This window comes from Alosa alosa, chromosome 8, assembly GCF_017589495.1.
Source record: "Alosa alosa isolate M-15738 ecotype Scorff River chromosome 8, AALO_Geno_1.1, whole genome shotgun sequence".
In the NCBI taxonomy this organism is placed as follows: domain Eukaryota; kingdom Metazoa; phylum Chordata; class Actinopteri; order Clupeiformes; family Clupeidae; genus Alosa; species Alosa alosa.
Genome location: NC_063196.1, coordinates 2,521,604 through 2,544,638, shown reverse-complemented (window position 1 = coordinate 2,544,638; position 23,035 = coordinate 2,521,604). Strand labels below are relative to the sequence as shown.

Sequence of the window (23,035 nt, the reverse complement as noted above, 5' to 3'; positions counted from 1 at the left end):
AATTTTCTATTGGATGTTGTATTTCTGGAAGATCAACAAAATCCTTTGGATTTACGTCCTATAAGCACCACTAGCAAATGAATTCACCTTGCCAAATGTGCCATACCAAGAGAGTTGGGGGAAATAACTTTATTTGAGATATGACATCTGTCTCTCAAGCAGCAGACTTCTCATTACAGGCAGTTTCTTTGACTGGCTTCTCAGACATCAGCTGTCACAGTTCATCAGCCATACCAAGGTGAGGGCAAAATAAACAGCTGCCATCTCATTCACACACCAGCACACTGAAAACAGAGACACACATAAACATTGACAATAGTTTCCTACTCTGAGATAGACCTCTCTCAATACAGGTTCAGACAGCCATTAATTTTGTAAAAATGAGTCAATGTTATAAATATATATGCAACAGAGTGTATTTTAGCAGTTGGACACCAAAAATGAGTTTTGGTAAATAATAAAATACACATTTAGAGTGTATTAAGTTAACCAAAGAACAAAGAAAGGATTATGTCACCTTCGGTACAGACCTACACCTCCAGTGCTCGGGCCCTAATTACATCCTTACTCCTACCTTACATCCTACCTTTCAGAACTATGTACAATTGTGCATGATATTCTAAAAGCATGATAGAATGTTCATATATGCATAATATGCCGGAAAGGTGGTTGTCTTTGAGACTCTTTACTTCAGTAATTTCTGGTATACTGGGCTCCCACCTGTCTCAGACTCCCAACAATGCCTTCAAAGCATCCTGGAAGCATGGAGAGGAAAAGCCTGGGCTTTGCTCAAACATTGCAGCAGAATTCAGTGGTCAGGCACTGAACTGGGGGCTAAAGGGTGGTCATAATCCTCCTAAATCCTCAGGAGCCTGGATACCTGACCCAGTGGCTCTGAAAAGAATTTGGCTTCCTGGATGGCAAAGATTTTTTTTTCTCTCACGGTGGCTATCATAACCGAAAACAGCTCACAGACTCCCCCCAACTTGTCCAGCTATGTTATCACTTACAAAGAGAGCGAGTCCTGCTGATAGTGAGAAGAGAAATCACTAATAACAAGAGCATCCTTGATCCTGGCATGGCTGGTCCCTTGCAGCAGCTCTATTCCCCTCATCGCAGTGTGTCAGCTGAGAGCTGCAGACACAGGTGTGCAGCACCATTCTTATCCACAGCCACTCCATCCCAGACTTCTTTTTAAATAAGTATTTCATTTAGCTCATAGTTACTGTCATCGAGATCCACGATGGGCCCTCATAATGAAGAATGTCCCATTGCCTGGGTGACCTGCCAGTGGCCACAAAATGTGAGGGGGGTGTCAGCAGAGAGAATTATATACTGTGCACTACATTTGCACTGGGTTGATTGATAAACAGGTGAATAAGAGGTGAATCAAATGTGTGTGTGGTGTGTGGGGGGTGGGGTGGGGGGGGGTCATTTTTCTAAATAAAATCATATTCCTCAAATCCTTAAGACAAAAGCATGCAAATAAAGTATAAAGTTTAAATGGGCAATATAATGTTACATTATATAAGTGAAGTCTGATACCAATGACTTGAATTAACTTTAGCAGGCTAATGTTAAGTTTTGTCGGATATTATCATTATTTTTATAATAATTATTTTTCTATCTTCCATTGGAAATGTAGTTCACACATCGTCCCACAACTTAAAAACAGCAACAAAAGGCCCCCAGCTCCTTCTGCACTTTGTTTATATGCTTCTCTGACATGATCTTCTCTGACCGATGAGTTAGCTGTGATTTGTTGGAAGATTGATCAATCTATCTAACTTGACCAAGACATGGTTTCACCAACAGATCTGAGGTAGACCTATAATACTTAGAATCATGTTTCAGCAAAAGTGGGAGTGTTAAAACATCTGTATCCCCAGCAGTTGCAATGCCCATGGAAGGGAGGATGATTAAATGTGAATAGTACTACACAATAATGTTAAGATATACACCTTGTTTCACTTATAGCTTAGATACCTTTGCGTAATAAAGGCTGCAGCCTAATCTAGATATGATTTCACTGACATCATGCACTGACTTGGAAAATGCAGCCCCTTGGATTGTACTGTACCTGAACAGTAGAATTATAAGCAGTAACTCTAGCATTATCCAGACCTCAGTGTCTGACTCACAGCAGAGACTTTCTCATGATCTAATCCTCTGTGAATTTTAAATTATGCCCACATATCACTGTGCCAAGTGTGCAGTTTCAGCCTTTATGTCACAGACACATTGAGTAATTTCTTCTTACGATGATCCACAAAAAAAACTTGAAAATAAAGCACAGGCTTGTTTAGTCATATAAAGAGTGTTCACACAAATGGGTCCCAATGGCAAGGTTTAAGTGAAATAATCTCCAGCACTGGACACTGTCTTTCTACCATAAATCACTTTCGAAATGATTGATTCCCTTTGAAATGAGATATAGGTACCCAGCAATAAATTCATGGAAAGAAGAAAGAAAATAAGCAAAGCTCAAAAGCACATATTACTGAGGATATTCCACAGACACACTTCCTGAATGTTGCTGATAATGGTGAAAGCCAGGCCCTTATCCTGTGACATTACTCAGCAACCTTGGCTCTACACTGCACTACACCTCACTACCTTCTACACTGTTTCAAATGGTGGACAAAAATCCGGGCCAGTAGCACCTTATTTTCATCAAAATTGCACAGGCTATAATGCCATAACATATGTGACTGAAAATTAATTGTTTATTCATGAGAAACAGCTTTGTAAGCCACACCAACAGGTTTTAAGAACATGGTCATGGAATAGCATGCAGAGGGGAAACAATTAATTTGTGACCTTAAGCAAATTGTTCTGAAAAACAAAAGCACTACTGTGATTTGTCGACTACATGGAAAACAAGTCACGCTATTGCATGAGGTATATATTATTTAGGCCTAAAGATGAAGCGGACAACATCCCAGACCCAGTTTTATGGGAAACACTGGGCCATCACTACAGTTCCTTCAGCTTACTTGTTCAGCGCTTCCTCTCCAGCATGATGTCTCGGGGCCAGGACTGAACAATCTGGAAAGGTCACTCTCAGCTGGTCTCCTTGCACAGCAGCCATTCTGGGCAACAGAGCACCAATCACCTGCTGTGTTGAGAAAGAGCGGTTTGGTCACCCGTCGGTCAGAAGAAGCAGTCACATTTAAATTAGCTTTGTGGAACAGAAAGGTCTAGATAAACAAAATAATTGATTATTTCCATGCTAAGTAAAAACTGTAGTAATTTCTGTTTCATGTTTCATAATGGTTCTTATCTTATCACAGCATAATACCTTCTGTGGGTCATAAGTGCATAAAGCAATGTTAGCCTAATCCTCATCAGGCATATTTCCTTAGCTGATCTTATTTGTTTTGTCTGTCATACAAATTCAGTGTAAGCCAATAGAGTGTTTAGATACACTTGAAATGATTTTACTGCACAGTCACTAATATCCATGTCTACTTGCAGCACTGGGAATTGTTCTGTTTAGGTAAATGGATCTGCTGAATATTTGCAAGAGCCCCCCCCCCCTACGTTAGTCTTGTGTGGGGCATATATATCAATAATGTTAAAGCCATGGCACCTTAAAGCCATAAACGCAAGACTAATGTTTGTCAGCTGCACAAGTGCTAAGCAATCAATCGTATAACATATTAACATATTACAGGAAAAGGATTGTTTCCTTTCTGAGAGAGTGCTGATTCTAGCATAAGGATATTAATGAATTTATTCTAATTGTGAGAGCCCTGCAAATACACAAATACCGAAGACACATTTTGCAGTTTCAACCCATTCCTTAATCATTGTGAAGGCGCTGGAGCAGTCCCAAAGGAGAAGCAAAGATAGCAAGTGCTGCTGAAAGTGCACCAGCATCACCCAGTGGTAAGAGCACAAACAACAGCCTCTGAATGCTTTAATGAAGCATTTAGCAAAAAAGATGCACAACAAACCGTGCATGTGTTTTTTATTTATGTTCCAAAAACATACATCAGCCTTCAAAGCATTGCAGTGATCGAGTAAGTGATATGAATGATGCAATCTACAGCCACATTGATATGCAAATAGGTATGCATTATGGGATTATGAGTCTTATTTTTTTATCTGTTAATCATAACCACACCACACGCCTGTCTCTAATAACTACACACAGTCAAACAGAATATTCATATGTTTACAATGGGCTGGAATATAGGGTGCAGCCCCAGGCAGCAGGGTGTAAAAGCAAATGATGCGCCGAGAACAGAGGTCCCCAACCATATGCCTATTTTCATACTTCCTGCAAATGGCCGGTAGAACATTTTAATGAGCCTTTCAGCTTGGTGATTAGAACAATTATTGAGCAGGGATTTGAATGGTGCCTGCATCCTTACAATTCAATACACTCTAGCTTGCCATTGTACAGCCTCATTACTTGCAGGAGGGTGATTGAAGAGAAAACTATTATTCAAATATGGGTGTTTATGGTGCCACAACATGATAACAAAAAAATCTGTGTATTTTCTTGACGACAGATACATGTCTTTCAAGCCATGAATACACAAGGTATCACACAGACATTTTGTTCTCAATTGCTACTGTGTGATGAATTTCATCTCATACTGAGTTCAAATCACTTGGCTACACAGAGAAAGTCTGAATTAACCTCACGCTTGCAGAGTTGTCTATCGGTGATAGCTTATACTCCTTCCAAACCATATTTCTAATAAGCTCTATAAAACATGAAGCTGGACAACAGTGCAACGCAAAGAGCTGCCATAGATCAACACGCAGACAAATGGTGTCCAAAACATCTTTGAGTAGAGTTAAAAAACATCTTTGAGTAGAGTAAAAAAAAACATCTTTGAGTAGAGTTAAAAAAACATCTTTCAGTAGAGTTAAAAAAAAAACATATTTGAGTAGAGTTAGCAGCAACATCAGTATGCAGCCCAAATCTCAAGCAGTAATGGACTCTTGTGAGTCACCTGTTTGTAGTCTTTTTAATACAGGCTAACTCACTTTTGTCTTATTGTCCACATAATTCTGTATGTTTGCAATAGTTGTTAATTGCTATGAAACTGTACAGAAATATATGCACAGACTGAGCTTTTTTTCTACAATAGGCTTACACATTGGTGGTCTGCTGTTATTTAGCACAGATCATGAGTCACAGAGTTTCCTTACTGTTGCCAACAGAACTCTTTAATTTCAAAGTTTTTGTTAAAGCAGCTGGGGCAAGGAGGCTATGGTGTGCTGCCCTATAGCAACTGTGATACTGCACTGCTGCTGAGTGCAGTCTGTTGTGAAAACACAAATCCAAGTCATGTTATTTTCTGATGGTTTAAAATAAAACATATCATCATAATCATCATCATAAAACATAATCAACATATTACCAGACCGCAAACTGTAACAATCTGAGTGATCTAGGCTACTGCTTTTGGGTATAGGCCTACAACAGGGTCATTGACTCAGACTGTCCACTATCCTCAATGCAACTACTGTCTATTTTATATATATATATATATATATTTTATATATATATATAAAATATATCTATTTTATATATATATATATATATATATATATATATATAAAATAGACAGTAGTTGCATTGAGGATAGTGGACAGTCTGAGTATATATATATATATATTGAGAATCCTCTGACATATTTAGTTATTTTTACAAAAACATCCAAACCCAAATTTATAAAGCTGATCTTCCAAATAATAGACAGAAACAAAATAAAGTTATATATTTTCATTATATATTCAACAAAAGTGATTTAGCTTTATCAAAATATGGCATTTGCAAAAGTATGTGAACCCACAGTTAATTTCTTGTAGCACCTCTTTTTGCACTACTTCAACCAAACGTCTTCTGTACCTTAACTAGTGTCTCGCATCTGAGACTTTTTGCCTACTCCGCTTTGCAGAACTCAGCCAGTCGAGAGAGGTCGGAGGGACACCTGGCATGTAGGCTACTGCCCGCTTCAGACCTAGCCAAAACATTTCTATTGAACTGAGCTCTGGACTTTGATTAGGCCAATCCAGGGTATGAATTTTCTTTATCTTAAGCCATTCCTTGATCATTTTGCTTGAATGCTTATAGGGTCATTGTCCTGTTGTAAAATGTGTTTCCTTCCTAGCTTCATCTCCCTAACTGACATGAGGTTCAGATCAAGAATTTGTTGATAGGCCTGAGAATTCATGGTTTCCTGGATCATATGGAGTCGTCCAGGTCCAGAGGCAAAAGCAGCCCCATCCCTCCATATTTCCACTAATGGTTGCTCAAACCCTTTCCAAAGGAAGTCTGTTTCATTAATATGCTTAATTGATTTCAGCACACAAATATGTTTTATATTATTTACCTACTTGCCTTTAACAATGCAGCTGGGGTTAACTTACTTACATACATTAATTCCATGTTTCATGATTTTTTGGCTTCTCACAAAATTCCCTCTAAACAAGTCCATGCATCTGATACATATACACACCTGACAGTTCATATTTAAAAACTGGTGACGATAAAATAAGAAAATCATGATAAAACAACAGAAAACTCCAAACTGTTCAAGGGGTTCACACACTTTCAAGCAGCACTAGGCTACAGTATATCTAGGCCAGTAAATACTAGGCATATCTCTATTAGGCTAATGATTCTGGTGTCGTCTTTGCATTTTAACAGGTCTAGGCTAGGCCTACTTGGTTTGAGGCAACGGTGCTGTGACAATTTGGTATTTAAAAGGCCTAATTACCCCTAATAAATATAATTACGGAAATCATTTTTATCATGGAAATTGGTCAGACAATCATAAAAAATAACCTGGTTTAAAAAAGTAGGCCTATTCAATTGAGTAATCTGGGAAACTATTTGTGATACTATTGTTTGGGCAAAGTTGATTATCTGCAACAAACCTTTCACTTTGTCTTGACTTGATATTTGATCGCATATCTGAGGCAATGCTGACACTGAGCTGGAGGGGCAGAATTCAAGGGGACACGCACTTCCTGGAGCTGCTACAGTCGTTGCGGGGGGAAAAAACAAAGTAACCAATGGAAGACGTGACTTTAAAGTTGTAACCCGTTCTCAAATGGAGCGAAAATGGTTTTTGTCTCTTACGGACTATTTAGATACGTTGTTATCGCAAATGTAAGATCAATTATACCCCATGTCACAAGCGACTAAGCTTATGAGGGACGAACAGTCTACGGCGAGGGACTGTTACTTCATCCCTAGGCTGTAGCAAGCTATCTAGCTAATGTAACCAGGCCAGCAAGCGGCCTAACGCAGTGGCTCCAACGTTAGCTAGCTCCTTGTTTCTGTTACCCATTGTATGCTTTGTGTCAACGGTTAACGTTTGTCTAAGCAATACTGGCTCGCCTGGGCATAGCAAAGTCTGTGGAGTCTACTCTACTACAGGTCTCGCGTCGAGATAACATTATGTGTCTTGCTTGTTAGCCGTCAAGATATTTGGGCTGACAGACCAGAGTAGCTAACTAGCTAACTAGCCTGTGGCTGTAGAGTTCGTAAAGTTACATATTTCTTTCGAGAAACTGTAACGTTGCATGCCTGTAGTTATCGGTAACACCTGTGAATGCTTAGCGTTCCTTAGATCAGATTATTTTTGTTATTGAAATTACAATCATAGGTTTTAATGAATTGCTAGCGTAGTAGCTAGCAATGTCTGTTCCTTCTGCCGATATGATTGAAACACCACCTGGATATCCTTTTGAAGAAATCGATTATGGGGATATTGAAGTTGAAGAGGTGAGTGTCTTTGTTCATTGAGGAATTTAGGTTAGCCAGCTACACCTCTCCTACACCGTCAGATCTCCCGCAGAGACCCAAACATTTCCCCTTGTAAGCAATGATAAACGTTGGTTTGCCAACAACGTCTGTTGTAACTTGCAGCCAAAAACTGTTTCTCTGGATAATCTTGCTGCGCAGTTTACAGTGTTGGCTGTTAGGACGTTTGTAAATGTTTACTGTTGCTGTTTTCCTATAGAGTAAAATTGTATCATATTCTAATAAACTCACTACTATCAGTACAACCAGTGACAATATATTTCCAGTAAGTAATGAAATACAGTTGTGCAGTGATCTATGTACATACTTTACAACAACTCTTTATTCACAGGTGGTGGGCCGAGGTGCCTTTGGTGTTGTTTGTAAAGCCAAGTGGAGAGGCAAAGATGTCGCAATCAAAACGATAGAGAGTGAATCTGAGAGGAAAGCCTTTCAAGTGGAGGTAACTGTCCCCATTAAAGTGGTAAAAAGGGTGATGACCTTTGAAAGTCTAATTAACAATCCACAGTGCCCATATCTTTTCACCTACACATCATTAAGTGAAAGTCGTTGTTTATTGTTTGTTTGTTTTAAATGGGGTAGGATGTTGTGGAAATGTTCCATGTTTTGTCTCATAGTTGCGGCAGCTCTCTCGTGTGAACCATCCCAACATTGTGAAGTTGTATGGCTCATGTAACAACCCAGTAAGTACAGAAGCATGGTGCGCAGCACAACTTTGCATGTCAGTTTGGTTGGAAGGAGCTGTTTATGTATGATGCATTGGCCCCACACTAAAATAATCCCATTTTATCTGCTCTAAGGTATGTCTGGTAATGGAATATGCAGAGGGGGGCTCTCTGTATAATGGTGAGTTCCTCACTTTTTGTGGTGATTAGCCTACCTGCTGTTTGGGTTGGAAATTGTCCAGTTTGAGTCAATAATGGGTTGTTAAGGCAGCTACTTACTTCTCAAATTTCTGAGGTAGATTTTTGTCCAAGGTGAGGGTAATCCTTAGGTTCTACACTTTTCCACCTTTAAATGTATGCTTCAGTTGTAACCCAGTGTTATGTATTTGAGTCCCTTAGACATTTTCTGCATGAGTATACACAAGCTGAAGAAGTTTTCTGTTTGATATAGCTTAAATATTGATGCATATGTTCAGTGTTAAAGTGTTTGATTGTCTTGTACACTCTTGTACACTTTATGCTGTGATTGTCTGTGGTTATGGTTCTCCAGTGTACACATGTGTTTATAAGCACCTTTCTGTGTGATTATGCCCATATGTAAATTGAGGTGAATCTGTGAGTGTGGACATGTGATTGTTGCTATGAGCTGTCTTCTGTGGGTTGTGTTTGTTTGGTTACACCAGTGTGTGTGTGTGTGTGTGTGTGTGTGTGTGAGCGAGAATATCTGATTGTGTTAGTGACTGCACTCTCTGTTCACAGTGCTGCATGGTGCCGAACCCCTCCCCCATTACACGGCCTCCCATGCCATGAGCTGGTGTTTACAGTGCTCCCAGGGAGTCTCCTATCTACATGGCATGAAACCAAAGGCTCTCATTCACAGGGACCTCAAGCCACCCAAGTACGCTCTTCACCTCCGTATCTCTGCTAGCCCACCACTCTTTCCCTTCCTCCTCCCCTGAGCTCTGTCACTCTACACTCTCTCCCTTTGTGGAGGCTATGTGTCACTACATGTGTCCTCCCTTACTCTGCTTCCCTCTGTCCCATGTGTTACTCTGCACTTCTGCCATTAAAAGCAGGGCCAATTTTGGCTTTATTATTTTCTGCCAAAAGAAATGAAATAGTGGGCTATTATGCTATCTACGTTCTAGAATATTTTAGCGTAGCATATAGAATAGTCTACTCACTTTTACCTCTACTTTCCTAATATAAGGATCTTGAAAGAAGTTTTGTGTATGTTTGCTCTGCTGTTTCCCCTTCATGTCTTGTGCCATTTGAGTGGGAAGAATTGTGTGGTTTATTGTGTGCCACAAACAGACTTGTTGAGTGTGGCTGCAGAGGGTTATTTATTAGGCTCAAATGATGAAAAGTCCCTGGCAGTGCACTGTGGGACTGACCAGCTGGTCTGTTTCCTAGAGACCTGACCTCGAGTTCCTGGGAAGAACTGGGGCACGATAGCCTGGCACAACAGTGTGTTGACTCTGATGTCCACAACCTTCATGTTGTCCCTCTCTCTCTTACTTTAAATACCATTTCACAAGGGTTATTTGCATTGTTTGCTAAATGGATCGAGTAAATATAGATGCTCTTTATCAAAAACGCTAATATATGAGGAAGGTCTCCAAAGTGGGGATGTTTGACTAATGTGTTTGTTGTTTGTTTGTTTCCTCCATAGCCTCCTCCTGGTAGCTCATGGCACGGTGCTGAAGATCTGTGACTTTGGAACAGCGTGTGACATTCAGACACATATGACTAACAATAAAGGCAGCGCAGCGTGGATGGCACCCGAGGTGTTTGAAGGCAAGTATTGGAAACATGTCAAGCATGTAAAAATGATTTCAGACTATCGCTGTCAGGGTCCTGTCACTCAGCCTTTGGGGACACTTTCACAGACAAGCTAATCAGACACATTTTCCATCGCTGCTCCCAGACAGTCACCACCAACCACAAAACTGAACTGCTGGTCCTCCCAGCTAAACCTACTATACATAATCACATCAACATCAAAATTGAACCTACCAGGGCTGCAAGAAATTTAGGAGTCATGCTCGACAACCAACTAACCTTCTCCGATCATGTTGCCTCGGTCGCCTGTTCGTGCCGTTTCGCACTCTACAACATACGGAAAATCAGGACTTACCTGACTCAATATGCTACCCAACTCCTGGTACAGGCCATAGTCATCTCACGACTTGACTACTGTAACGCCCTTCTGACAGGTCTCCCAGCCTGCACAGTGAGACCCCTTCAGATGATCCAGAACGCGGCAGCGCGCCTGGTCTACAACCAACCCGAAAGGGCACGTTACCCCGCTGCTCATCTAGCTACACTGGCTACCTATGGCTGCCCGCATCAAATTCACGTTTCTAACACTTGCCTGCAAAGTAGTCTCCGGTTCTGCTCCCACCTACTTGAATGCCCTCATACAGGCCTATACTACCTACCTGAGAGCTCCTCAGACGAACAACGTCTAGCTCTGCCACTGGTACGCTCAGGCCAATCCAAACTTTTCTCATCTGTTGTTCCTCACTGGTGGAACATACTACCAGCTCCTACTAGGGCAGGGACATCCCTCTCCATCTTCAAAAGACCCAGCTCTTCAGAGAATATCTCCTCTCGAAGCACTACTTACAACTAGCTTTGCTAATTCTAGCACTTATCACCTGACTAGAACTAAAACCTGACTGTTTAAAAACAGCACTCACTGATGCACTAACTTGCCCTTATTGTAGTCTACCTTTTTAAATTGTTTTAAATTGTTCTAGAATTGTTGGGAAAATTGTTTTTAAAAAGCTTTAAACTATTTACCATGTTGTAAGTCGCTTTGGTTAAAAATGCGTCAGCCAAATGTAATGTAACCACCATACTTGAAAGCTTATATTGTATGGTTTGCATCAGTTAGCTTGATAAAACCATCATGTTCCTATATTCCATGTGACTTCAGAGATGGCTTAATTGGTATGTGAGTATGTGAAGAATGTTCTCTTGTTTGACTTTAGTGTTGGGTACTTCCTTGTATTTTACTTTAGTCGTTGAACCTATGAGAACAAATCAGATTTTCAAGAGACTCTAGATGAGATTTAGATGTGATTGCATTCTGCAGTAATTGCAAAGTTTCTTCTCAAAGATAAATGAAAGGCAAATGAGACTCCTGCTTTTCATTTTTTCCCTCATTTAAGCTGTTAATGTTGTGCAATTTAAAAAATGAGCCTAGACACCCTCCCCTGTCAACAGGTTAAGTGGAAATGTAAATGAAGAGTTAGTCATTATCTTGTTTGTGTGGGAAGGAGCAGGGCTCCCACACAATTACACATCCTATTTGTCCCTGATCCCAAACTGCTCGCTGCTCATTTGCATCACTTGCAACAACAGTTTATCAAAGGCCTTGTGTGCTGCCTCTCAGAAGGTGCTTGTGTGCGATACATTTTAATTTCACAATAATGCGGCGCTTAGTTTACCAGGCGCTGCTTGAGGAAATGACCTCCTTGTTTTCTTTACGCCTGTTCAGAAGGTGCAGACGAGATAAAAGGGCCTCTGCCTCCCCTGGAAGTGTCTCTCGCTCACTCACTCAGCATCTCCCCCCTCTTCATCTTAAAAGTGCCACAGAGAGATGCTTTATGCCATCACATGGCTGTGCCAAGAGCAGCCTCTGCTTCATTTTGAAGGGTCTACTGGGTACTTTGTGTGTGTGTGTGTGTGTGTGTGTGTGTGTGTGATTGAGTGTGAGTGTTTTTCTATGAGCAACCATGACTAGCTCTGGTCTTTGTGTGTGCAGGCAGTAATTACAGTGAGAAGTGTGACGTGTTCAGCTGGGGCATCATCCTCTGGGAGGTCATCACTCGCCGGAAGCCCTTTGATGAGATAGGAGGCCCAGCCTTCCGCATCATGTGGGCCGTCCACAACGGTGAGTGAGGCACAAAGGAGGGCGGGGTTATGACTCTGACTGGCAGTACCTGAAAAGAAGTGGACAAATGATTAAAGGTGCCATGTGTAAGAATTGAGGTAAAAATATCCAAAAAATGAGCTACACCCATCAAAAGAATGAGATGAAATAAGGGCGATGATGTCATTAAAAAAATGACAAGGTATAGTGCTGCAGAGATATCAACCTGAATTAGCATGCTAAATTACTAGCCACAGCCCGACAGGTGTCATAATTCCAGTTTCGGCCATGGGAGGCGGTATGCGGGCAACATAACCGCCAGCCAAAATGCAATACACGTGTCTTGGTTATTACTCTAGGGTAGACCAACTCACTTTCTGGAGGTATACTGCCCCCATCTTTTATGGAATGTGGAGTATGAATTGATTTTTTGGCGGACATTACACATGGCACCTTTTAAACATAAATCTAGTGGGCAAACAACATAGTTTTACACAATGTGTAGCAGACATTTGTGTTGTAATATTTTCAGATGGTAGTGGTTTGGGTTTTGTAAAATGTATTTTGAAAATCTGAAATCTGTTGTGGGTTTATGTTTGGTTGGCAGGCACACGCCCACCACTTATCAAGAACCTGCCCAAGCCCATCGAGAGTCTGATGACCCGCTGCTGGTCCAAAGACCCGTCCCAGCGGCCCTCCATGGAGGAGATAGTGAAGATCATGGTCCACCTGATGAAGGTACACACTTGACATGGCCTGCTGTTCCATCTCTGCATGTGTCCTCCAACAAAGCCCTGAGTGTCTCACGCTCTGCTCTAATTGCCAGTACTTTCCACGAGCTGATGAGCCCCTGCAGTACCCATACCAGTATTCAGATGAAGGCCAGAGCAACTCCGCCACCAGCACAGGTACTCTTTACACCTCACAGCACAGACCTGCTGCTGAGAGACTAACCCTTTCATTAGTGATGGTTCCTCACGTTACACATCACAACATTACACACTATGTGCACACATGTGCAGGCCAATGTTTCATAGATTTGTTTTTTTTTTTTTTTTGTTTTTTTTTTGAAAATTTTTTGTGGTAATGACTGTGACTAGTTCAGATCCGTGGTAGGCGTCACATGACCGCGGTAATGTGGTTGCCGTCCTAGCCCTGCAATACCATTGAGAATAAAAGAAATGCCTTATTGTTCATTGTTCATGGCTATAGCTAGTGGTGGAGCAGCAGTTGTAATAGAAATGTTTCTGCTGATGCAAGCTGTCCTAGTGGTCTAGCAGCAAGTTGCTGATTTTCTGGTAGTTGCAGCTGCCCGTCTACTCTAAGATTTATGAAACTGCCTTAAGTTTGTAAAAACAAGTTAGAGTCCTTTCCACCAAAAGCTCTTTTCCAATATATATTCCAATATTTTACACCAATACCAACACCAATGGATGAATGAAAAAACACTGCACTGTCCCACACTTTACCGCCTCAAAACAAAATTAAATCCCAGAAGGACATGCCCCTGGTCCTCCTTACTTGAGTTGCATTCACTTCTGTTTTGGGGGAGAGCTTCGAGCCAAACAAACTTCACATTTGATTTTGACAGCAGATGTTTTTCTCTGTGCGATCTCAGGCTACACCTGCACCAGCACCAGCAACAAGAGTGACAACAATATGGAACACAGCAACTCTCCAGGGAGCAATGACACCATCAAGATCATGGAGACAAAGTTTGCACCCTACAAACCAAAGGTAGCATAGAATTTGTCCTCATCTTAAAAATTGCAGAGATCCTCCCCATTTTTCTCCCCTTTATACAGTCCTCTGCACTGTGTGTATCAGGGGTTAGACTGTCCACTGTAAAGGATGGCACAGGCGCTCCTCAGGATGAGGATTGTGTTGACCATCAAAGATTTAAATGTGTATTGAACATTAGGACAGAACTGTGAAGCAGTGGTAAATATTAAGAGAAACTGATTAATCTGACTCCATAAAATTAAGAAATTGACCTCAAATAATTACCAAGTAGTTTAGCAACTATAGCAGAGTAGGGGCATGGCATACGAGAAGAGATGTAATGGTGGGTAAATTAACAATGTATTACCAGTAAATCATAAAGATAGATGTGACCAATATCACTTAAACTGGTGTAGGTACTGTATGTCAATTGCTGGCTTTACAAGATGATCTAACGGGGATTAGAAAGTAAAAGTCAATTAACCGACTCCACAATTTTCTGCTTCAATCTGCCAACATTTCTCCAGGCCAGTTGAGAGGCTTCACAGATTATTGGGTTGTTTGGGATGGCCACTGAGTTCACTTGATTGCCTGTCTACTGAAACTCATCTAATGGGGTACAAAAATCTGTCTGCAACATGCGGCCGATATGATCGTTTTTTCCCTTTAGTGAATGGCAATGGTGTGGAATAACAAAAGATATATTTATATAAAAAGTGCAAGTACATTTTGGGTCATCTTTGGATCATTCTGGCAGCTAGGTTACCCAGCACACAAGACCAAAGGAAATTCAGTCATGTTTCGTATCACTGTGATGACATTTGCTCTACTTGCCAGCCGGACCCCTTGCGAAGCCTGCCCCTGTCCAGGGGGGGCAGTGTGGAGAGCCTTTCCGGGAGAACACAGTGCCTGCCTTCCTCCGACAGCAAGAGAATGAGCGCTGACCTCTCAGAGAATGCCTTTTCTCCTGCAGGTAACATTATGTACACACACACACAGAGACCGTATGGTGTACACCATATACAGTATAAACCCCTATACACCGCCATACTGATGCAAATATATATATATAAAAAAACATGTTGTTTTTGTTTTTGCCACTATAACAATTTGGGATGTTCTGCTGTAATATAATACCTCTCTCATGTCTGTCTGAGACAGGCTGAGGTAGGTTATAGTGCTGCGTCTCTGCTTATGTAACCTCACGTCTTATTCTGTTCTTTTATGTGTAAGAGGGGATGCCTCTCTGAATGTTAACATGGAGGCTTACAGGCAGGCCTATGCAAACGTTATGTCAGTTCATCGGCACAGATTTTAAAGAGTCTCCACGTAAAAGCTTCCCATTTTCCTAACCAACCTTATACAGAAATGTGCTTATGCTGAAATTAAAAACAGCGGTGGTTCGCTCATCAAATTGTCTTGAAAATGTCTGCCCGCTTTGAAAAATTAATTCATGTTTTAATTTAATTCTTCAATACTTTTCCAATACATGTAACTTCATTGCCACTAATTGTGTTTTATTCTTTTCTGTCTAGTAATTAATAATGTATAGCCAGCTACAAATTCTCACCACCACTTAATGTTTGCAATAACTGGTAACTTCATTTCATATGTGGTGTTCAATCCTTCCAAACCCGTTGATCAGGTCAGTATGCAGGTGGTGTCCAGTTAGAGCTGCATTTTGGCTTCACTCCTCACGGTCCTCATCTGAGCAGCATTGTCTCCTGACCGCATGTCCGCAGGCCTCCTGTGCCCCTGCTGTCGCAGTCACGCTCACTCTGCCAGCTGCTGTGCATGTCTGCTCTGCATGTCCCCCCAGTGCTAGTGGGGATTGGGGTGGGTGGATGGATGGATGGTGGCAAAGGTTCGGAGGACTTGTGGAGGGGGAAACTGCCCCTCCTGCAAGCTTGTGGGCCCTGTTTCTGTGTAGTCTGCATGCCTGTGTACGCAGCTCTGTGTGTGTGTATGTGTATTTTTGCAGCACGCCCCCAGTATAAACGAGGTCACCGTAAAACGGCATCGTTTGGCACCATTCTTGATGTCCCCAAGATCGTCGTCACAGGTACCAGCAGTGTGCACCACCGCCCAGCTTCCTGGTGCCTGGATAGTTGACACTTAAACTCAATCAGAAGGTTGCTTTGACCTATGAGTCCAGTGTCTGTTACTCCAGGACAGAAAACGTCAAGCCACGGCCGATCACTGCAGGGGCTTGACCAGAGAAATCCCAACCTGCTTTGTGGTTTCTCGTCAGTCACCTCTAGCCTATCTTTTTGCTGGATTTGTTGTACATTTGTGTCAAGCCTGGAGTAACACTCACATTGTTGTTCTCTGTTCCTCTCTTGTGTGGTGCATTGATGAGCTTCGTTCTGTGCTTGCATCTTACGTCATCCTCCAGCCTCAAGGTTCTGATCACCAGAGTTCAGACATGAGATGATGTATCCAAGTCACTTTCATCCAAAATAAAATTTACCCCCCAATTATCCTCCATTGTATATTTCATATATAGATTTCTGTACTTGATCATAAGTCAAGGTTATATCCAAGAAAAGCGGAATTCCGAAGTTGCTAGCATAAATTATGTTCCTATACCCACCGGCACGCAGATGTGCACCTTAGCAACTCTGCTCAGTTTCTCCATGACTGGACTCGGGATCTGGGGGCGCGAGGTGACGTGGATGTAGCCTGATGAACTCATTAGCCAGCCTGTGGGCCTGTCCTGTCTGTGTTGCTTTGCTGCTGTCGGTGGAGGAGAGCGGTGCCGGGGCTTCTGGGTCGTCCTTGTCTCTCATGTGGAAAGGACATGGTGGAGGCTTAGCCTTGCGTTCATTAGCTTAGCCAAAAGTCATTTTGATTAATTTCCCTCACATTTAGGGTCACTGCTATTCTTACCCGGTGTAAGCAGACAGAAGGAAATGGGGACAGTCAGCAAGAGCTGGGGGGAAAGAGCCCATGTTGTATTTGGAACATAGCTGCATGAAACATGTCCTGCATGGTACTAAATGTTTTATGTCCAGGGGAGGCTAATGAAATGGGTGTCCCGTTGGTGTTGCCATTCCGGTTCGTGCATGAGCTCGCCTGTATGTCCTTATATGTGCTGCTCACTCACATCTTTATTAATTCAACATGAGTTAGGGTGCAGGTGACGACGCGTATTTGCCAAGCTCTAGTGCTGAAACATTATTCATTTGATGTTTATATAGATAGCATAACAGTCCTCTCGTTCTCACTACATGACCGTTTCGTACCTCATGCAAAATGAGAAATACTATGAGTGATTAACACGATTGTCGATGTGTTCAACACCAAATTCGTTTAGGAAGATCTACTTGATTGTACTGACAGCCACAGTCTATGCCACAGTACGAGTCCATACATTGCAGGCAACACACAAACATACAAGTCGAATGAGGTTCGGTGCTGTTTTACCAAAAGACATGACTATTTTAATTTGGTAACCGTGGCTCATGATTTGCAGCATCAGGTGGGACTGTACTGTTTCTCAACCTATTACACAATATACATATTTGTTAATATTTATCATTTTATATTAAATTTAATTTTATATCAATGTTTATCATTTGTAATTTTATATTAACTTTCCAACCCCTATCTGTCAAACTAAGTGCCCCAAAAGTAAATAAAACGTTCAGCATTCAGTACTAAACAATTTTTCAGTATATAGTAAAAATGTTCAATTTGGTTGAAATTCTTTACAGGCTGCATTTCAGATGTCCCAAGCAAGGGAGCATTGTAATTCCAAGCCAGTGCTTGAATTTACACTCATAAAATCAGGGCTGTAAAGCTTTCCTTTATCCGCTTCTAGCTATTTGTGCGTTCCACTACCAGGTGGACATCCCAATGTTTCTCCTTCCCTCCCAGCTGATTGTTAGCAGAGTATGAAGTAGAGCCAGGAGTTGTCTTCTGCTTGTGTCCGTGTCCCACCCACACTGGCAGGTCCCTGAAATAGTTCTCCTCCCTAGAGCAGTTCCCCAGTGTCTGCCCAACACACACACACCCCAGCCCCTCAGAAGAGAAAATTCAGCTAAAAAGGTGTGACAGAAGCTGGCCAAAGTGTGCCAGCTTAACTGTCTATGTAGAAGTTGTGGTATGTGGTGCTGTTTCTGTGTGTGTGTGTGTGTGTGTGTGGGATATAAGGGGAGGGTTGGGTCACATTATGGCCACATTAGAGCACATGTCAGCGAGTGGCCAGTTAAGTCTGTGCAGCTGTCCCCACGTCAGTGTCTGGACCCACAGAGGCTTGCCCTGTGATGGGGCAGGCACACAACACAACTCAATCAACATTACAGCGGACTACGCTGCTCTTCTCTTTTTCTCTCCATTCTCTCTCTCTCTCTCCACCTCTCTCACTCCCTCTCTGTCTTTCTCTCTTTCTCTGAACCCATCCTCCCTGTTTCCCTGTCTATCTCACTGTCTCTTTGTTTTTTTCTTTTCTGTCTGTCCTCTTTCTCGTAGCTACCTGTGAGCCCCAGAGACGCAGATCTGTGCAGGACCTCCCAGCTGTCGTCACCGAGTCTCAGGTAAGACTCCCCCATCAAACACACATACGCACAAAATACTGAAGATACGGACAGAAGAACCTTTTCTCTTTGACAACACACAAGTGCCACTCGCTGCTATAGATTTTTGTAAGGGCACATAATTTATGTCTCATTACAAAACAGCTCTTGTACACTGATCTTTTGTTTGCTGGGTTTAGCTATTTTTGGATATGTCTACAAACCATGTTGATGATTTCCTGATAGAATATGGACCTTTTCTTTCCTTGCTTTGTGGTTGTTGTCTGCCTGCATAGCATGGGTGACACACTGCACTTTTCTGGGCTACAACTGCTGTTGTAAAACACACTCCCAAGAATGTGTGACCTCAGTGAAGATGTCTGAGACCAAGCCCATGACGTGCGTGCGTGTGTGTGTGTGTGTGTGTGTGCGCACTTGTGTGTGTGTGTGTGTGTGTGTGTGTGTGTGTGTGTGTGTGTGTGTGTGTGTGTGTGTGTGTGTGTGTGTGTGTGTGTGCGCACTTTTGTGTGTGTGTGTGCGCACTTGTGTGTGTGTGCGCACTTGTGTGTGTGTGTGTGTGTGCGCGTGTGTGTGTATGTGTCTTACAGGGGAGTAGAAGCAGCAGCAGGTCTTCCAGCCCCAGTGTGAGGATCACTCCAGACAAGACAGGCAAGGCTGCCACTGTTTACATCATTCCTCTCATCATCACAAGAGCTTTCCTGTCAATAATGCAATCACTGTTCAACTCCACCTACTGATATAATGACTACTCTATACTAGTATATGTAAACACCATAAATGGGGACACACTATTTGCCTTCCATAAATCTGGCTTAAGGATACTGCAGAATATGACTCTTTGACCCTTACGCAGAGGGACATCTCTTGGTGCCTTTGAGGGAGAGTATGTTCATCTTGGGGTGAAATATAATGAGCATAATATTGAATCCAACATTTTCAGCTTTGGCTCTGTTTTCGTAGGGAATTGGCTAGCCGTATCCACTGAATTGCAGACATTGCATAAGCCTCATCAATGATTTAAAGCTCTTGCTTTCTGTCGGTGTGAAGGGTTATTTCTGTCGAATCCTGTCATCTCTGTTGATAAAAAAAAAAGGCTTGAGTTTGCTTGCAGCAAGCCTTGATCAAAACAAACTGCTCTTGTATCCACAGATACCAACGGCTCAGACAACTCCATTCCCATGGCATATTTGACTCTAGACCACCAGCTGCAGGTACGGCCTGTTTCCAGCATCCTGCTGAAGATCCATAGAGTAGGCTGCATGCACAATATAAGATCCATGCATGCACAATATAAGATCCATAGAGTAGGCTGCATGCACAATATAAGATCCATGCATGCACAATATAAGATCCATAGAGTAGGCTGCATGCACAATATAAGATCCATAGTGTAGGCTGCATGCACAATATAAGATCCATAGTGTAGGCTGCATGCACAATAAAAGTATTGTAAGTATCTGTATCTAGGCCCTAGCCGTGGCGCGGCTGGCTGGGGCGCCGGTGACCCGGGTTTAGTTCCCGCCCCGTGGTCCTTTCCGGATCCCGCCCCGACTTTCTCTCCCGCTCACTTCCTGTCGCTCTCCACTGTCCTGTCGCATTGAAGGCATGGAAGCCCAAAAAATATACTTAAAAAAAGTATCTGTATCAAAGTCTGCAATAGTCTTAATTTGGGTAAAAAAAATACATTTTGTTGACTCCGATGAAGAATGATGCATGCCATACATAGAACAGTCATTTAAAGAATTAAAAACATACTTTCCGATAACTGTTGGCGTAGAGATATGAGCTTATTGGTAATCCTTTTCTGGAGTGTGTATTTTTACCACATTAGGCTGATTCTGATCATTAGTATAAATCCTCTGTGAACTCAGCCAGTGGTTTGATGATGTGGTTATTTGCAGCCCCTGGCTCCATGTCCCAACTCTAAAGAATCCATGGCTGTGTTCGAGCAGCACTGCAAAATGGCACAGGAGTACTTGAAAGTCCAGACCGAAATTGCCTTGCTGATACAGAGAAAGTAAGTCATCATGACATCGATATGTTTTGAGATACTCAAAAGCTTTGCTTTCTCTATACATCTTTGTAATTGTCGTGCGATGGACCCACTGTCACTTGAAGCTCTTTGATGTTTTCCTTTGCAGATAAAGCATAAAGGAACGAATAAGATGGCTAATCTCTTTTGTTTGTGTGTGGTGTCCTGCTTGGCTTCATGTAGGAAAGAGCTGATCGCTGAACTGGACCAGGATGAGAAGGACCAGCAGAACACGTCCCGTCTGGTGCAGGAGCACAAGAAGCTGCTGGAGGAGAACAAGTCCCTGTCCACCTACTACCAGAAGTGCAAGAAGCAGCTGGAGCTGATCCGCGCACAGCAGCAGAAGAGGCAGGGCACGTCCTGATGGGAAGCCCACCGCCGCCCTCGGAGCTCACGCTACCCAATCATATGAGCTGCATCACACACTCACTCACACACACTCGCCTACACAGACAGTATGCCCAAAGCCCTCTCCTTGTGTTTGGGATTAGATCTAGTCAAGTGTCAAAGCCCTCCCAACGTGACTGCTAACTTTGTTCCCAGTGTTCTGTATTACAGTGGAGCTAGTCCACCCTCCATTGTACTTTTAAGGAGAGCTGCAGTCTGCTCCATCCGTGCATGCTACATGAGCGCATCTCCCGGGTCAGGACACGTCAAAGGAACTGGGCACGTTTTGCACCCTGGACTCAGCGGTCGGCGTGAGTTTCGTTAGGGGTCTCTCCAAAGTTTCCAAGACCAAACGATTAGGCCTTGCTCCATTTGCCCATTTGAGCCTTTTACGCGTGAGGTGCCTGTCTGTCTGTGTGTGTGTGTGTGTGTGTGTCTTTTGTGAGTGTCTGTCTTTGTCTTTGTGTGTGTGTGTGTGTGTGTGTGTGTGTGTGTGGCTGCGTTTGTAGTGCAGACAAATGCTGGATAAATGGGTTCTCCATAGAGGTCAGCATGTATATGTGTTTATTCAACAATTGTCTGCTGAATGGCTCATCCACTTTGTACAGGAGACCTATTCCTATCATCCCCTGCTCCAACACTACTACATTGCTAGTCCTCTATAGTGCTATAGTATTTGTACTGTACTACTATAGTCCTCATGAATGTGAAAGAAGAAATGGCAAATGAAATTTAACTTCAACAGTGGAACTGATAACGGATCACATTTTATTTGTTAATTTAAACCCTACTTGTATTGGGAACTTACACCAAATATGTCTTGTGACCTTTTAAAAGTGCATCCATTACCACTTTTGACCAAAAGAAAGTATTGACAGTGTTGCGGGATGCATATTGATATATTGCACAACACTCCACCAGGGTTTTTGCTAAGGAAGAGTCTCGGTCTGGTCTCAAAAAAGGATGCAATATTTATAACCTGCTTTTAGCTTTCTTTTAGTCTGTATTTGCTGGTGTTGAAAGGACAGTCCTGAGTGGATTGTTGCTTATTGTACCTGCTTAAGAGGAGAAAAGAAATATTTCTGTTCTTTTTGTTTTTTTTTCTCTCAACATGTTAATCATGACTTCAGTATTCTTCTTTAGTCTTTTTTTTTTATCCCATAGACGAATTTGTATAATAATGTAAACACTGACTCCACCGTAGAGCTTTGTTTTTCATGGATCTGGTCATTTGTGTACGGATCATGTCTCCCCCTCTCTGTTTGTAAGTATTTTTAGTTCACATGTTGCCTTAGAGTTGAATTGTTTGCATTTTAACTGATCTGTTGCTTTAACACGACATGAATCATGTGCACCTCACTTTGATCATATGTGTTGCATAAATTGCAGTTGTGGGCCATAAGGATGAAATCTGAAAATGTTCTGTTCAGAATTATGTTATCAAGTGTGCAGCAGAAATGATGAAGGCACAACTCTGGTCGGCCCTCTCGGAGCGCATGTGGTAAATTGCCTTTGGCTTGTCATGCCATCATTTCACTCGTCTCTGTGGATGAGTGATCTCTGAGGAGAGATGCAGCCCAGCCATTTATTCTCTCAGTGCTGACAGTCATTCTCCCTCAGATGTTTTGCACAATCAAAAGGTTGTTCTCAACAAAGATAAGGGTCGCTAATCTTGTTCATGCTCAGATGTGAAATGACGGAACAGTGCTGAGGAGCAATGGGAAGTTGTCAGTTTGTTGTTAACCACACGGCTGGAGAAGTGGCTGTCCCCTATATTCTTTCACATGTTCAATAACTGTACTGTAAATAGCTAAGAAATTCGATTTCTTAAAGATGATGGGCAAGGGATTATGCAAGTGAAGATCACAACATGCAATAAAATGGAACAGGTGGACATGGGCTTAGCTTAAGTTCTTTGTGTTTGTGTGTTCTGTTTGAGTTGTGTGTGTGTTGCATGTAATGATGAGTGACTAAATGCCTTATTCACAGGAAGGGAAATGGACACATTAGAAAAGC

The 23,035-nt window shown here is 42.2% G+C and overlaps 1 protein-coding gene across 2 annotated transcripts; it reads left to right on the top strand.

The window, feature by feature from the left end:
• The first annotated feature begins 6,997 nt into the window (after positions 1 to 6,997).
• map3k7 (mitogen-activated protein kinase kinase kinase 7) lies at positions 6,998 to 22,929 on the top strand. 2 transcript variants are annotated; one of them, XM_048250181.1, is made up of 17 exons: positions 6,998 to 7,756; positions 8,127 to 8,237; positions 8,413 to 8,478; positions 8,596 to 8,641; positions 9,220 to 9,358; positions 10,133 to 10,257; positions 12,233 to 12,361; positions 12,948 to 13,078; positions 13,167 to 13,248; positions 13,959 to 14,077; positions 14,900 to 15,035; positions 16,044 to 16,124; positions 18,536 to 18,600; positions 19,188 to 19,248; positions 19,750 to 19,811; positions 20,502 to 20,617; positions 20,816 to 22,929. In XM_048250181.1, exons 1-17 carry the CDS (start codon positions 7,670 to 7,672, stop codon positions 20,994 to 20,996), a joined length of 1,737 nt encoding a protein of 578 aa, XP_048106138.1. In that variant the 5' UTR covers positions 6,998 to 7,669; the 3' UTR covers positions 20,997 to 22,929. The 2 variants fall into 2 exon arrangements, with proteins under 2 accessions (XP_048106138.1, XP_048106139.1); XM_048250182.1 differs by lacking the exon at positions 16,044 to 16,124 and having other exon boundaries at positions 7,000 to 7,756.
• The last annotated feature ends 106 nt before the right edge of the window (positions 22,930 to 23,035 follow it).